Source organism: Atta colombica, unplaced genomic scaffold (assembly GCF_001594045.1).
Source record: "Atta colombica isolate Treedump-2 unplaced genomic scaffold, Acol1.0 scaffold228, whole genome shotgun sequence".
Lineage (NCBI taxonomy): Eukaryota > Metazoa > Arthropoda > Insecta > Hymenoptera > Formicidae > Atta > Atta colombica.
In genome coordinates, this window is record NW_017259325.1 from 1090721 (window position 1) to 1106976 (window position 16256).

Genomic DNA, 16256 nt, shown 5'->3' on the forward strand with positions numbered 1-16256 from the left:
AGAGAGAGAGAGAGACGTCTCTCTGGAACGCGAACCACGGTAAATATAGGCGCAGTCACGGCACAAATGCGGTAAAAAATCTTCGGATACTTGTCTAGCATAACAGTAAAAGATTAGTTTACTTACGCGAGCCCGAGCGATCAATCGACACGAGCACTGCTGAAATTTTTCATGAAAGATCGTATGAACATTAATGGAATCCTGAGACTAAGTCAAACTAAAATGGAGATTTATTCTTCTTTTAATTAGACAGCGTATGACAATATAAAAAAATTTTTGCATTGTTTTTAAATATGAAGTAAAAAGCTACCGAGATGATATTTTGCTATACGTCTGATACCGATCCGGACTTGCATTTCTTGCGTTGAGTACAAGATAGCAGAACCACGTAGTTTCTTGGAGAGACTACTTGTTCCTCATTCTTGCAAGCGTGACACTCGCACCTGCCAACTAGTCGAACCTGATTAAGCTCTACCTTGTGTGTCATATGAACGGTGTATGTTTCATAGATTTTAGTCTACTCGCCTTTAGCGTTTTCTTTTGACCATAGGCCGATTTCTTCGTTTACAATCAAAGATACCTCAAGCTCTTTCATCTTTTTCGTATTAAAGGATTAAGTCACGTATATTTTCTAATAGAAAGAATTTTGGTAAGATGACTCACACAGAGATTCTATCACATATATGGAATACGGTCAGAGTACTCAAGTAACGTTAACGTAGTACGAGATTTCCGTAGGTGTACTTTTTGTTCTCTCCATTCTAAACCATCTCAGGCGAGATTTTAGAGGGATTTCGCACGATTCGCACAGCGATACGACGGTCGAGATTCTCTCTCTGGCCGGTGGAGATAAATGCGAAAGATTTTTTCGCCGACGTAAAATGGTCGTTCTACACACATTTTTTCTCTTTCTTTTTGTTATTACTTTCTATTTATTTTATTTGAATCAAATTTAGTTAAAACAGGAAGTGATTTTATAGAAGGATTTTTCAACAATTTTAAAAAACAATTTTTAAAACAGTGTTACCGACGCTAAAACGAGTTTCTGCCCCAAAAAATTTATATGACATCAGTGGCTTCGAATATATATACATATATGATATTAGTTATTATATAAAAAAATATTACAAATCAACTTATAAAAACGAGAGTTGACAAACGATAAAACGTGATTCAGAAATTTTGTCGATTCTACGCAATCTCGATGATTGTTCATACTAACTTCATTAGGTAATTAACCGCATCGCGCGCTCAGTTTGACTTGATTAGATCTGTCTCGTTCCGATGCGACGTAACGAACGTGACAAAAAGAATAACCGCTATTCACGCAAATTAAGCAAATACACTTTAATCAAATATGGAAGCTCTTATTGTAATTTCACAAAGTAAGAGATGATCTCTCAGATTTTACGGTTTCATTGATTTTAATCATTAATGTCATTATACTTTTTCATAAAATATTGCTTTAATACATTTATAATATAATTTACTCGAAAATTCAATTCTATTACGAACATCATCATTTATTATATCTTTTGTCGAATCTTATTAATAAAATAATAAATGATATGAAAAAGTTAATAGAGAATACTCACTACGAATATTAAAATTGAAAAGTGTACGGTAACCATATACCACAAAAAATGCCACACGAAATAACTGACACTTAAATTTAATTTAAAAATTCACTGCATAGTGTATGTGTTTGCTATAAAAGTTTGCTTATTTTTAAGCTTTCATCTAATTAATTCTTACCGTAGTCATTTTACCGAGAAAAAAGGAATAGCATGATCCATATATTGTAGAGAATTTTTGTTGTGAATCCGATTATTTCCTATCTTTCGTTAACAGACCGGTGAATCTTTAAAAGCGTAACGTGCTGACGTTAATAGACATTTTATTTTAATAGAAAGAACAGCTATTGTTAATTATAAAGCATTCCAATAGAATGTAATTTATCTTTCTTATATTTATCGTAATTTCCAATATACACATACAACGAATATACAAATAGACAGAAAACGTTAAATGAAACATGAATAAACAATATTACACATAATAAAAGGTTTGATTAAATAAGTAAAGAATATAAACGGAACACTTGGGATTTGTAAGTGCAGCCTGACGTTACTGCAGTGGACCGTAGATGTTACCAAGGGCAACATTTTACTTGGAAGCGACAGCGAGCGAAAAAGGCGCATTGCACCTCGGGAGTATACCTGCCCTTTTGCGATAAGAGTTTAGAATGTACGATGCGTGTTGTCCACGTTGAATCGCGAGACTTGACTGTAAAATGACTAGACGCGTGAAATCTTATGCTTTTAAGCAGAAAAATTATTAAATTATCGTTCCATATTAAAAAGAAGAAAATAAAATCCAGAAAAATGAAAAAAGTAATAAAAAGAAATAAAATCTTAATTCTCTTTTTTGTATTCTTGATTTTGCGGAATTAAACAGAAATTCAAATCTTGTTAATTTTATCTTTTACACGGTCATTTGAATGCAAAGTGTTTGGGTTATTAATGAAAAGGTCAATATATTATATACGTATTCAAACAGAGAAACTGAATATAAACAAATTATATCGATTCATTCATGATGAATTTTTGATTATAAATGATCATTTACGCGAAAATTTTTCCTAATCTTTCAATATAATTACACATAACTGATAACTTTAATTATATATATATGTGTGTATAAATTTATTTTGTATTTTCTATATCTTTAATTGGTAAGTTATTGTATATTTGCATTGTAACTTACAATTATTAATTTCTTCAGTATAACTAAATAATAAAAATTTTGAGAATTCTTGACAATTCCTCTTTCCCATTTTAATTTTTACTTTTAATTAATTTTTATTCTACGCATATATTACATTGGATTTGGAAATTATATTATAAAAAAAAAAGTAATATAATGAAATCTCAGTTTTATATATCTAGGAGTTCCTTCAATTAAAAAATATTTTTGAAATATCAGAATTGTGTCCTGATAGCAAAATGTTATGACCAATTTAGAATCAAACTCGATTAGATTTTGACTACAAAATCATAGCCATCTGTGTCCGCATTTGGCTATGAATTTGTCGATAAAGCCTGCTGAGAGATTATGCCAGCAGATTGGTGGCAGAAATCGAGCGGAGTTTGCTCGAATCAGGTTCTGCTCTCAATCTGTCGTCAGGTTATGCAGGACTTTGTTCGGTTTCTGCTGGCATGTCTAACAGGCTTTGTCATATTTCTGACAGCAATTTGCTGACAATATCAGATAATATAAATTTCTGTGTCAATTTGTTGCTCTTCTGCAAAAATCAAAAATTAGTAGCAGGCCCTGTTCAAAATCTGTTTTCGCTATAATCAGACTGATTAAGCATTTCAGAAATATTAATCCTTAATACACACTTTTGTTCGTGTCCTGTACATTTCTTTTCTTTGAAATAACAGCACCAGGTCAAATGCCGGTCCCTTTTCTATTCCTAAAAAAAAGTTGGCATCTAAAGAACAAGTTTTGTGCATTGCCGGCCTTAATTCGTGCGTATCCTTTAATTAGAATAACTCCGAAGTTCACTTCTGGATTTCAAATGGCTTATCGTGTGTACGTTTTTTGTAACTAAAAAAATTTTTCTTTTTTTCTTTATTTTCAATTCTCATTTATATCGCGGGAAATTTTACGAATTATTAAAAAAAGAATTTTATTCTAGAACAATATATTAGCCCTTAACAAACACATTGGTTTTTAGCACCCTTGTGTTAAATGCTGTCATGTTAAAAAAACATTTTCCTAATAAATTAAAAGTTTTTCTAACACAATAGCAATAATAAAATCTATTGTTTAAAACATAAATGCAACATATCTTCAATTTATGCCATTCATGCATATTAAAAAAACATTATTTTCAGATTATTAAATAATTAAATTTTTTGAACAACCGATGCTTGAAATATTTTTTTTGTAATTTGGAACGTCGATTTTAAATTGAAATAATAATTTTTCTATAAACATTTTTGTTTTCCTTTATATTTTTGTATGAAAAAGTGCATTTTTCTCATTTTGTTAACTATATTTAGTTATAACAATTTACATATATTATAATTTGTTATAAATATAAAATTTTACAAATACTTTCTAAAGATATCAAAATATACATAAAAATCGCTTAATAATTTTTATATACTTGTAAAAGTGATGAAAATTAAAAACCAAGGTACTAAGGGTTAAAAATAAATATAACATAAATATTTATGCTACAAATATTAAAAAAAAAATGATACTCCGAGGTGAGGGGTTATATTAATCTTCATGGTCCTCCCCTCGTGAATCCGACATCAAAAAGCTAGAATTCCTTTTTTTTTGTAAACATTAATCTTTTTATCTGAACCGAATTAAATCCTATTTATTATTTTTGTTATTTCCATGCGATTGAGCATTTACTGTCCAGTTGATTACATATATCGTTCATTACGTTCGATTTTAGCAAATGTACTGGCAGCGCCGCGTGACACAAACTCTTCGAACTAATATATTCTATGTTTGCTGCTTGTTTCACGAGATGGCGTTTCCTCGTCGGTACGGTATGCTACAATTGTCACTTCTTTGAAACAAGCGCCAATCCGTCTTCGTATTCTGGGTTATTTTTCGTTTCCGATTGTGGTTTGTACACGTTTTGCCTAGTTTCGCCGCGTCTCGCGCTGTTTCGTTAATAATTTGCGTTTATTTTGCAAAAAGTCGATATCATGTTTAAAATTGTTGATTATTTATGTAGAGCCATATTTCGCAAATATATCTCGAATATAAATTATCAGTGGACGTTGGAGTATGTATCGCACTGAGTTCATTACGCCATGGACCATTCATAGGACGCAGGAAGTTAACATACGATATGAAATAAAACATTTAAAAGTGGTAAGTTTATTCTTTAATTATTCTCATCTATAATTTTTCCTTAATATTTTTACGCAGTTAGGTATTATTATATAACATTATAATGTTTACACCATAATTACACCATAAGTATAAAGTTGTAAAGAATAACAACAAACAAATCTTAATTTATTTTTATATAGACAACGAAGACTATCTAGTTTCTGAGAAATCTTAGAAAACGTTTGATTTGGTATTTTAGTGTAGAAAAAATAATACAGAATGGATTATTGTACATATACTCTCTAAATTTCATGAAAATCTCGTTTGAAGAGACTGAAAATTGAATCAGTCTTGAAAAAAAAGTCAAGATTTTGTTCAAGAGTGGCAGATCTTCACTCTTTTCAAAGTGAAATTTACTCTCTTGAAAGGAGATTCCAAAGGAGTGAAATCTTAATATTTTTTTTGAAGTATAATACCATGATAGATGAAATCTCACTCCAAAAAAGGGATTGAGATTTTACTTCTTTGGAGATAAAAAAAGAGATTCCAAAAAAATAAATCTGACTCTAAAAAGAGTAAAAATTTGTCATTCTTGAACAAGTAGTAATATTTTCACTGTTTTTTTCAAGACTGGCTTAATTTTGAGTTTCTTCAAGTGAGATTTCTCCATGAAATTTAGAGAGTACACATTTATACATACATTTATGACATGAATCCGTTTATATATTCGTTATTTAAGACTTGTTATTTTTAAGAAGAGCAGTTTTTTAAAACTCTATAAGTGATAGATAGAAATATTTGGAAATGAAAATAATAAATAACGAATTGGCAAGACGATTAAATGAATAATAAGGCAGAACCATCGACTGAGCGACACTCGATGACATACTTTGGTAATCGCAAGCGGGAGAAGAGAATTGCTGACACAAGACTGGCGTATGATCGTTTGCACGACGTAACTCCCTTCGATCCGAGTAAACCGCGATGTGATCGCACGAAGCCACATTTCATTTGGGCGGAGATACACGAGGAGAACAAACGTCACGTCGTGCCAATGACTGCTAATCACTGGTACGGTCGACCGAATAGAGTCCAAATCGATTATCCCGACATGAGATTTGCTCAATCGAATAAAACTAGAGATTTCTACAATCGGAGTCATCTCACTTTGAATCTTGATAGAGCAGAACGAGAAACTTTCTAAGTTGAATACCTTCTTTTGCTTCATGAAACGTTAATCTGATTTTCATATTTTTATTTCGAAATATAGCTGAAAGAGATATAAAAAAATTAATAGCTGAAATTTATATTATAGCGAATAAAAAAAGTTTTCTCTATTTCCTTCGATTTTCTTGTTTTCTTTTGCTGTCGTTATTGATGTAGTTATTACACGAGTAATTAAAATTATTCGAATAATAATGTTGCAATTTGACTACCTACTTTTCATTTTTGGATTTTGATGAAAAAATCTATTTTATGAAATTTTATCGCTTAAAGTTCATCGTGCTTAATTAAAATTGTCGTGCTAAAAAAGAACAAATTTCGATAAATGAGCATTTGACATATACAACAGAATATGCTAACACAATTGCCAATTAATATTAGCGTGCTGTGTTGTGTTTTCAAACATTGGCTAAACGTATAACAATATTGACAATGTATAGGATTTGTCCGGAAGCAGAATGGGTAAAATGAAAGTATGGTGCCGTAAACCCGTACCCGATTTACGGACGACGCATGGTGCTTTTGATTAATGAATTATTTTTGTTGTGGCATGATAAATATTTTTTTAGCTCGACGAGGAAATCGTGTAACATTTATATTATTTGAAATGGATTTAAATCGAGTTTTTTAAATCTCTAGAAAATTTGCATGAAAATTTAAAAGAAACATTTTCCGATTTATGTATCTTTTTATAGCATTGATAATTTATCTAATTGCCAAGCAATTTATTATTGCTATATTTTATTTTATATTTAAAAGTTTAATATTATGCAATATGAAAGACTCAGTTATTTTGTTATATGTATATTTCAAAAATATTTTTATTTTTAAAATAGACTTTTAGTCTTTGGGGTATTTTAATTTTTTTATGAGCTTTCTTTCTCCTTCTATCTTTCTCTATTTTTATACTGACAGTGTATAGAGTTCAGGCTTTATTCTCGGATAAATTAGTGAAAAGCTTCTACTATAAAAGTGAAGTATGGATTATCATAATGTCGCTTTTAAGATTAAATGGTACGCATCGATCGACTAGTTCATAAGTTCGATGCCTTTAAAGATATCTTATATTCACAATTTTTTTTCAAGCACTAAGATTTTTGTATGCATTTTCATATTCATCTTACATTTTAAATATTCGATATGAACTAATATGAAAATATTAACAACCCATAATGATCTTTATATCTTAAATTATACTTATTTCTTATAACCTTAAAGAGCAGTTTAAAATTTCAAAGTATTTTTTTGTATTTAACACAGTTGGATTTCATATTTTTTAAAACGTGAACATCTCTTGCATCCCTAGGCATTTCTGTTTTCTTTGTCGTATGGTATCACGGAAGTGAGGTTGATACCGGGATTGCTTTACTTCCGAATACTCAAAAGGAAATGTCACGGAGAAAAAGAGAGCGAGAGAGAAGGACGGGAGATAGTGCACGTATACAGGCATGTATACATTTCCGCCCTCGGCTCGCAACTTGGTATCGAGTTTCATACGAAATGTCGCGAGATCCTTGAAATTCAAGACTTGGAAAGTGCCGACTTCAGCCGGCGATGTTTGTCAGAAAGAAATTTTTCTTTACTGCCGTTTATACACATCATGGGAATAACATAGGATTTAACGTTGCAACTCTTCCTACGTGATACGCGAACGATTATCGTAGCTTTCGATGCTTAAACGTTAGAATTGAAGACATAACGTACTACCTAACATCTCTTCATTGCGACGGTAAGTCAGGTTATCTAAGACGGTCCTTGCATATTTTAAAATAAACGTTTCTTGGATAGCGTGATTATATGTTCATGTACAAAAAAAGATGATGTGAAGGACATGCAATCGAATAAATAATAGACAGTAGCATCATTAGATCGATGTAAGGCTCGCTGGACTTTGTCTAGACGGAGGTATAATCGAAGACGACATGAGTATTAAATTTATGATCGAATGCAGAGCTTGGCATATTGATATACTTTTCTCATGAAAGCGCATTTTACAATAGAGCAATTTGGAAAAAATATAATTTGAGTTTTTTAAGAAGGAGGTTTACCGAGGTTGCAAAGTGAACCAATTTAGAAATTGAAAAGATAGAGATGAGAGGAGGGCTATATCTACGAATTGCTAATAACTACTGAAGACTGCAAATTTATGTGTATTAATGGGTGTCGACATTACTTCTACTGTAGATAGTTAAATCATTAGAAATACGAGCAATGTGACATCTGTTCGCAAATCGTTGTTTATTTCCGACTCGTTAATTAAAAGTCTAATTAGTACCACGTCAATTAATGAGAATTCCACTTTTGCTGGGCTCTACATGGCCGTTCGCGCAGAAAAAGGAGAACGTTGACGACGTTTTCGCGGCACTGCGTGACGACCAGCAATTAGAGACTTCTCGTGACCTCTTTTTTGTCATTATTTATTTATGTACGGTATAATGTACAATTTTTCGAGAAAGAGAGACTCGTTGAAACGAATTTAATCTCTTATAGCAAACGTTGAAATCATAATCTTTTAAAAAAGTTACATTTATTTTCGCCATTAAAATACTTTTTTAAAATATTAGGAAAAAATTACAGTTCTTTATAATATACAAAAATATTTTATTAACAATACTTAAAAATATAATTAAAATTTGTACTCTTTGTCACACTTCAATTTTAGCAGGCGAAAACCGTACGCTACGATAAAAACTTTATTAGAAATAAATTTAAATGATTTCTCTATCGTATACATTGATATTAGCTAGCTCGTCCCTGTTCCTAGCTTCAGGACGCAGTTAATCGAATTACCTTTGGTACCGTAAAGTAACGAAGCCAAAAGGGTTATATAGCGTGTGACCCCATTAATAGTTGCTTCCGAGAAGTTAGATACATTCATAGTAAGGGCGAATAAATTTTGGCGGTTATGAGACCCGTGAAGTTTCTCCGAATTGTTTTATAGCACCCGATAGACTTTAATGATTTCTCTGTCATAGTCTATTACACTTATATATCTTCTCGTTTCTTCCTTCTTCAATCACAAAACAATCATGCGTAAGTATTTTCCAAGCGTTTCCGATTACACACGATAAAATCGATTCGCACGTAATTTTATTAAGCGGTGTACTTTAATGGGTTGTATAACATACGTAATTAACGTTAACGGATCTATTTTCCCGAACCTCTGTTTAGCTGGTACGTCGTTGATATTAATTGGTGGTCGTTCAAGTTTTGTGTGGATTAATTGTTAACAATAATATACGCGCAACATGTAATAATCTAAAGTTACATTTTCGATATTTCGATGGTAGTGAACTATAATCTAATGTTTGTTATTCGATGAGTCGATTATAACCGCAATACAATATCCCTCTGTAATTCTAAATTTACGTATTTCCGCAAAATCCACAAACTGATAATTATTGTAACAACTATTCATCATAATGCCATATATATCTAAGATAAATACTGTAAACCACAAGTATTCAAGTTTCATCCCGCAATATTTTTCTCGAGTCGACTGCACTCGGTGCGGTGACGTCAGTAAATTTTCGGTACGTAGACACGTTATCGTGATATACAAGTTTTTTTTCGTTCATAACAATCATGTACATCATGAGTTTTCTTTCCTCGTCACATTGCTAAAGTATGTCGGACGGATTTACAGTGTGTCATAAATTATATCAATGCACATAAATTATATCAATCCGTTTGAGATATTTGTATGTCACTGCGTCAACTGTCATGACAGTTCTGCCGAGCTGTTTCCGAGTCTATTTCCAACTTATAAAACCTTTGCACGAAGATTATAGTATGTTAAATATTTGCAGAAGTATATTTTTTGTTCAATTTATCAGAACAACTTTTATTTTTTCTTACGATCATGTGAGAGTTGGATGCAATATAAATTCGGTGCACAGTCGTCGATGTTGCTTAGATAGACAAGTGGATACGATATGGCGGCGATAAATGTCGACAAGACATGCTCCTTGTTACCGATTTCTCCACAGGATCGTCGGAAAACATCTCTTTTGACCGATTGTGATATTAATAAAATATTGGAACGCAAATTTGGTAATGGTAATTCTCGACTTGTCGATTGGAGGTTGGAGCCCCTCGACAAAACGGAAGGTTTCCTCGGCCAATATCATCATCTTCGTATTAAGGCGCGAATCGATGGCAAGACGCAAAGTTTGCAATTCTTCGCCAAAACTCCACCGCCGGCTCATAGCCCGCAGTTCGATTTTCTGCAACGGTTTGACACGTTCAACAAAGAGATCACCTTTTATACGGATTTAGTGCAACGTATGGGTGCGAACGTATCTTCAAAGTGGATAGTAGAGTGTTACTTTTGGAAACGAAACGTCATCATCGTTCTAGAGGATGCGTCGATAGATGGTTACACTACGCTGAACAAATACGTACCGTTCGACAAAGAACATTGCGTTTGGATACTGAAAACTCTTTCAAGGCTTCATTCGAAGTCTCTACTATTGGACGAGGGACTTTGTCAGGAAAGCGGTCAGACCATCTTCGATCTTTACGGACGACTTCTGAACGATGTACTCTTTGTCGATGGGGACGATCGATCGGAAAGGGCCCTTATGTCCGCTCTCACGGGCGTCTATACTATAATTGATCTCATTGAAGAATTCGATGATAAAGAGAAGATAGTTATTAAGTGTCAAATTACTGAATGGGTTCAAAAAATTTCACAATTATTGGCACCATCGAAGGAACATAGAAATGTCATTTGTCATCGCGACGTTTGGGCAACCAATATAATGTTCCGACACGATCTGGCCGGCAATATAAACGGCTGTTATCTAATAGATTGGCAATTTTTTTGTTACTGTCCTCCGGCTATCGATTTTATGTGCTGCCTGTATCTAACCACTGATCGACGTACTAGAGATTGTCATTTCGATTTTTTCGCTAAAGTTTATTACGATTCGTTGGTTCAAAGTTTAGCGGAAGAAGGTCTCGATGTGGAGAATTATCTCTCCTGGACAGCATTCGAGAAGAGTTATACAGAGGCACGAGACATAGCACTTATTTATGCTGCGCTCAATTTGCAAATAATATTACTATCCAATGAAATAACCATAAATTATTTCTGCAATTCGACCGAAAAACTTGAAGAAATTTTATACGGGGATGGACGAGCGGAACTCGTGCGCCATCAGTGCGAGAAGGAACCAATATATAAGATGCGTATATTTGAGATTATACATGAAATTAAAGATCGTCTGCCGAAACACCCGCCGAATCTGTAATTTTCATATCTATAATTTTTGACTATGGTATACTTAGAAGTGTGTGTTGGTATCTTCTTTACGAAAAAAAGATATAGTTCATTGTGATCAAAGATTGAAATTGTACCAGGTACGGAATTATTATATGTCGGTATGTTATTTACAATGTTTAATTGTAAGTTTCGAGAATTATGTTGTTATTCTTTAGAAAAGTGTGTTTGTTCAATTATAGAGTGAAAAAGGATTTGCTAATACATGCAACATATTAAGTTTATTAATATATGAAATGTTTGTAATATTTTTTATTAACGTTAATTATTTAGAAAAATTATATATTTATTAACTTTCATATTGTATATATACAGTATAGAAGAATATTTATATGATTTTCTAATTATAATAATATATAATGTATTTTTCCATGAAAAATATCTCGAGAGATGTAATGTACGTCAAAAATGTAAAAGATCTTAAGTCTTGAGATAGTTTGACATTAAAACATGTATTGGATGGGCAAAGAAATATCGGAATCTCTGCTTTTCAGTTATAATTGATGATAGAGAAATGTTTCTGATGCAAATGGACGTATAAAAGCTTTCCTATGGGAATTTCATTTTACTCATTTTTCAAACGCTATCATTACGTCTTGTTTCTTCTTCTTAAGAATTTCTCTTCAACTGCATATTCATTAGTAAATGGAGTACATTATATGTTTGTTTAAATGTAATTTTTGTAATTTTGTAATTTTTATCTCTACAATCGACTATATTTAGTTTATTAAAGGGAGATTAATTATCTTCTTTTGAACGTTTTATACGTCTTTATTCGATATATTAATCTTTATTTACATATTTATTAGAAAAACTAATTCTATATAGTTAAAACCATTATGTGACATAGCACTTTGCAAACTTAAACGAGACCATCATTCTATGTTATGTCAGACTAACTTTGTCGTGAAAAGAAAAAGGGATTACGTTGCGTAATAAACTTTAGAGCAGTCAGCTAGAAAGTGTGAGGAAAGAAAAATTTAGTACTTAAGATGAATTCATGTTATTGGCATTATACATTTATATAAAGTATATTTTTATATAAGGAAAGAGAGAGATATTTTTAATTTACTATTTTAATTAATTTATGCATGTCATATGATTAAAGAGAGTATTTCATAATTATCTAGAGAAACAATAGCTGAGGATCTCATTTAAATAATGTGAAAGAAAACGCAATTTTATATTCTCTATAAATATGAAGAATGGCATAAAATCTTATTAAAGATTTTTTTTTTTTTTTTCATTTTTATATAAATTTTGTTAAAAAGATCATGTCACGTAAAAAATTAGATACGTTTTATTAAGAAATCAAGTAATTTCTATATAGTATATAATGATTGTGTGTATTGAATTAAACGTTCAATATAATTTTTTTTACACAACAACACTTCTTAACAGTGGAATCATCGTTCGTGTGATCATTGGTATCTTGGTAATAAAATGATGAAAAACCGCCAGACTTAATGACCCATGACGTTATATCGAATTAAAGCGGAAGTTCCTTTTATTACCAGCTATTTAAAGCGCACGTAATCATCCTTGCGATGTACTTGCCGGCGTAAATTGTTTCGACCGTCCACGGGATAGACATTTAGAGACTACAAATAGTTATTCCGTTGACTATAGCTTAATTGACTATATAGTCACGATAACTCGCTGAATGCGAATTAAACTTGATCTATCTCGTTGATTTTCACTCAACGCGACGGCATGAAGCTACCGTCTATCTAGAATGGTGTTATGATTTCATTATATATAGCAATATGCATCTCTTTTTAACGTTGTCATAACGGATTCAATAATCTCTTATAATAAAAATCGTGGAAGTGTGTTAACTATCGCATCGTTATGAATTTTGTGCTTTGAATTTTTATCACAATCTTTTATAATATCCATATAAATTGATAATTTCTTTCGCAATATCTTTATTAATTTAAACGGATGAATTTCTGATTACGAAAGTATAAGTGAAACCGCTTATTATATATGTTTGTTACATTTACAACTCTTTGAAAGATAAATCTAATAAACATTTTCGATCGACAATCGAATAATTCGTTCGAATGTCCGTTCGAATAAAAGAAAAGTCCGTACGAATCGTGTGAAGGAACTTTCGACATGATACATATACATTCATCTCGTGGAACGCCAGGGTATTCGCGGACCCGCTGTTTATGCGAAATCCTGTGGCTCGTGGTGGCGAGAACGGAGAGCGCAGGCGTCCGGAGTCCTGTGGCGGCAAGCGAACTCCGATTTTCTCTAGTGTCGCGTCAACTGCCGCTGGAGAGTCGTGTACATCGCACCCTGCCGGCTAGGCTGTGCTTAACAACCCCTTCTTCTAGCGTGGCTTTATCACGTTCGCTACTTTTGTCTTAAAACTCAAGTCCGAAATTAACAAGTACTTTCGAGGTGCGTCCAATTTACGTTTGCACAAGTTATCGTGCGTATACACGTGAGCTTTAAACACTTTTTTTTTTTGACATTGTATATACTTGGTGTAATCTATAAGCTCTTTTCGCACCTTTTCGTTTTTTTAGTATATATTAAAATAAAGATATATCGTGACACTCGTAATTAATTCGAGATTGTAAAGGATCAACCTAACCTAATCATGATGACAATCTCTTCATGATCGGATTCCGATTTCGAGATCAGACTGAAATTTTCGATTAATACGTATAAGGGATTGTGAATGAGTGTGCAGGATCGGAAAGGCGAGTATTGTGCGTGCATTTCGTAGGAACGCAATCGTTCAATGTGAACTGGTGGACGCGATCTCGCGTGGTGGCGATTTCGTTCGAAAAGCGATCATCCCGAACGCGTCCCATTTCCGGTCGTTTGCCGTTCGGAAACGTGACGTATTTGCGAAGAAGTGCATCGATCATGAATTGGTGCGACGTGCGAGCTTACGCGGATTCGGTCGACAATTGGTTCGTGCGTCGAGGAATATTCGTATCGGAAGCCAAAGCATGAGGAACGACGCATTAACGTAATGGTGAGCTTTTAACGATATCATTTCTATATTAGCGTAGTATGTAATTCATAATTGATAAAAAGTAATGTCTGTGAAGATATATATTTTTAACGAAAACGCTTAAACGTAGCAAATATTTGAGACAATTGGTAGAGATGATAGATTAATGTAAATAAAAAAATATATCGTTTCTTACAAAAATGAATATTTCTGAGCATAAGATATCGAATGTTGACGGATATATACATGATATACTGATAATAGATTAATCATGAGCGAGAGAAATTGTATGTGGCACAAAGTGTAAATTTATGTTTATAAAAAGTAAGAAAACTAAGAAAAATGTGCTATATATTGCATAATAAGAATTGCTATCGCACGACAAAGTCATTTTCGCGATGGAAGAGTTGATCTTTTATTGGAGTGCGCGGAAGGGTAGAAAATGGCGTGAGAGAGTTTCGGAGCCATCAACCATTAATGGCACGTGTCGAGGCACGCAATCTACATACCTAAGTATGTACATAGGCGACGTCGAGCACAATGGTGATGTGCGATTCTATCTTATTCTATTCCAATTTACACGCGTTATAAGACAGTAATCATGATTGATCGAAATAATTGTTCGATCGAATTGTATGTAATATTGAATTATTAAAAAATTAATGTTCTTCAATCAATTTGTACTATTTGTACTATTATATGAGAAATTTATACTTTCTATTTAAATAATAGCAATTTATTTTAAAACACATTTAAATTACTTGCAAATATTATCAGCATATTTTTTTCTGTTGTAATACACAATTTTATCTATTCGTCATTATTAGATATGTTTTTAATTACATGCAGAGAAAAATGTTCTGTATCAACAAAAAGTACAAACGAAACAAATTCTGATCATATAAATCAGAATTTTGATTATTGCAATCGAATTTCTGGTTATATTTCGAATATAAAATATTTAATAAATTTAAGTGAAAGTGTCTGATTTTACCTTTCTAACTGAATCTTCCAGAATTTCTATCAATGTAACAAGGCTGACTTTTTTAATGCATATTTTTTAAAGAATTAACGTCTCGCAAAACAAAAATGTGGATTTTAATTTTCATGCCAAATTCTTCAATAACAGTCAGTTTAGTTTTGTTATTCCTTGACGATTTAATAAAACGATACATGTTTTTGATACTTTATTGCGGTGCATCTATGTAGCATTGAATTGGCAAGTTTTAAGCTTTCAAAGCAAGAGATTCGACCGTCAAGCAAACAGAGAATATCTCTCGTCGGCAATGATTTATTCGACGTTCACAGAATGACAGCGGGTGACATTCGTGTGCACCCGACACGCGTGCAACGTATGCGTGTTCAAACACGTGACGGGGATCACTATGAGCCCTGACACTCGTTACACGACTGACTTTACAAACGCGGTATATACACGGTATACAAAGTTCACAAATCTGCTGATACATATCTTTCGTCTAAAATATTTTCTCTTCATATATTTTTACGTCAATAAATTTTTTGAACATATCATTTAATTATGCTTTAAATCATGTTGAAATACGTATAGAATATATTATTTTAATAATTATAATAAGAAAAAGAAAATGACACCTACATAATATATTCATTTACGCATATATCATTAAGCATATAGTTAAACGTGTAGAAATTGCTTAATAATTCTAACCGCTTGTCGAGTAAAGCTGTGTCAATTTACTCCAATGTCTCATATCCACGAACAGGTTACGTGACGCATTAGACTTCATACACATATAGAACATATGCATGCCTGGTTCGAGATAAACCGCTGCGAGCTAATGGCATTAAAATGTCTCGCGACTAATTCCCTTTTGGATGTATGGCATAACTGTATTTCAATTCATATATATATATATATATATA

General features: G+C 32.4%; 1 protein-coding gene across 1 annotated transcript; it reads left to right on the plus strand.

The window, feature by feature from the left end:
- The first annotated feature begins 10017 nt into the window (after window positions 1-10017).
- On the plus strand, window positions 10018-11345 carry LOC108688270. Its single transcript, XM_018194454.1, has one exon. The coding sequence runs from the start codon at window positions 10026-10028 to the stop codon at window positions 11343-11345; it is 1320 nt and encodes a 439-aa protein (XP_018049943.1). The 5' UTR covers window positions 10018-10025.
- Window positions 11346-16256: the final 4911 nt, after the last annotated feature.

Coding starts and splice junctions, on each gene's coding strand:
- LOC108688270 (XM_018194454.1), top strand. CDS start 10,026: ATGGCGGCGATAAATGTCGACAAGACATGCTCCTTGTTACCGATTTCT.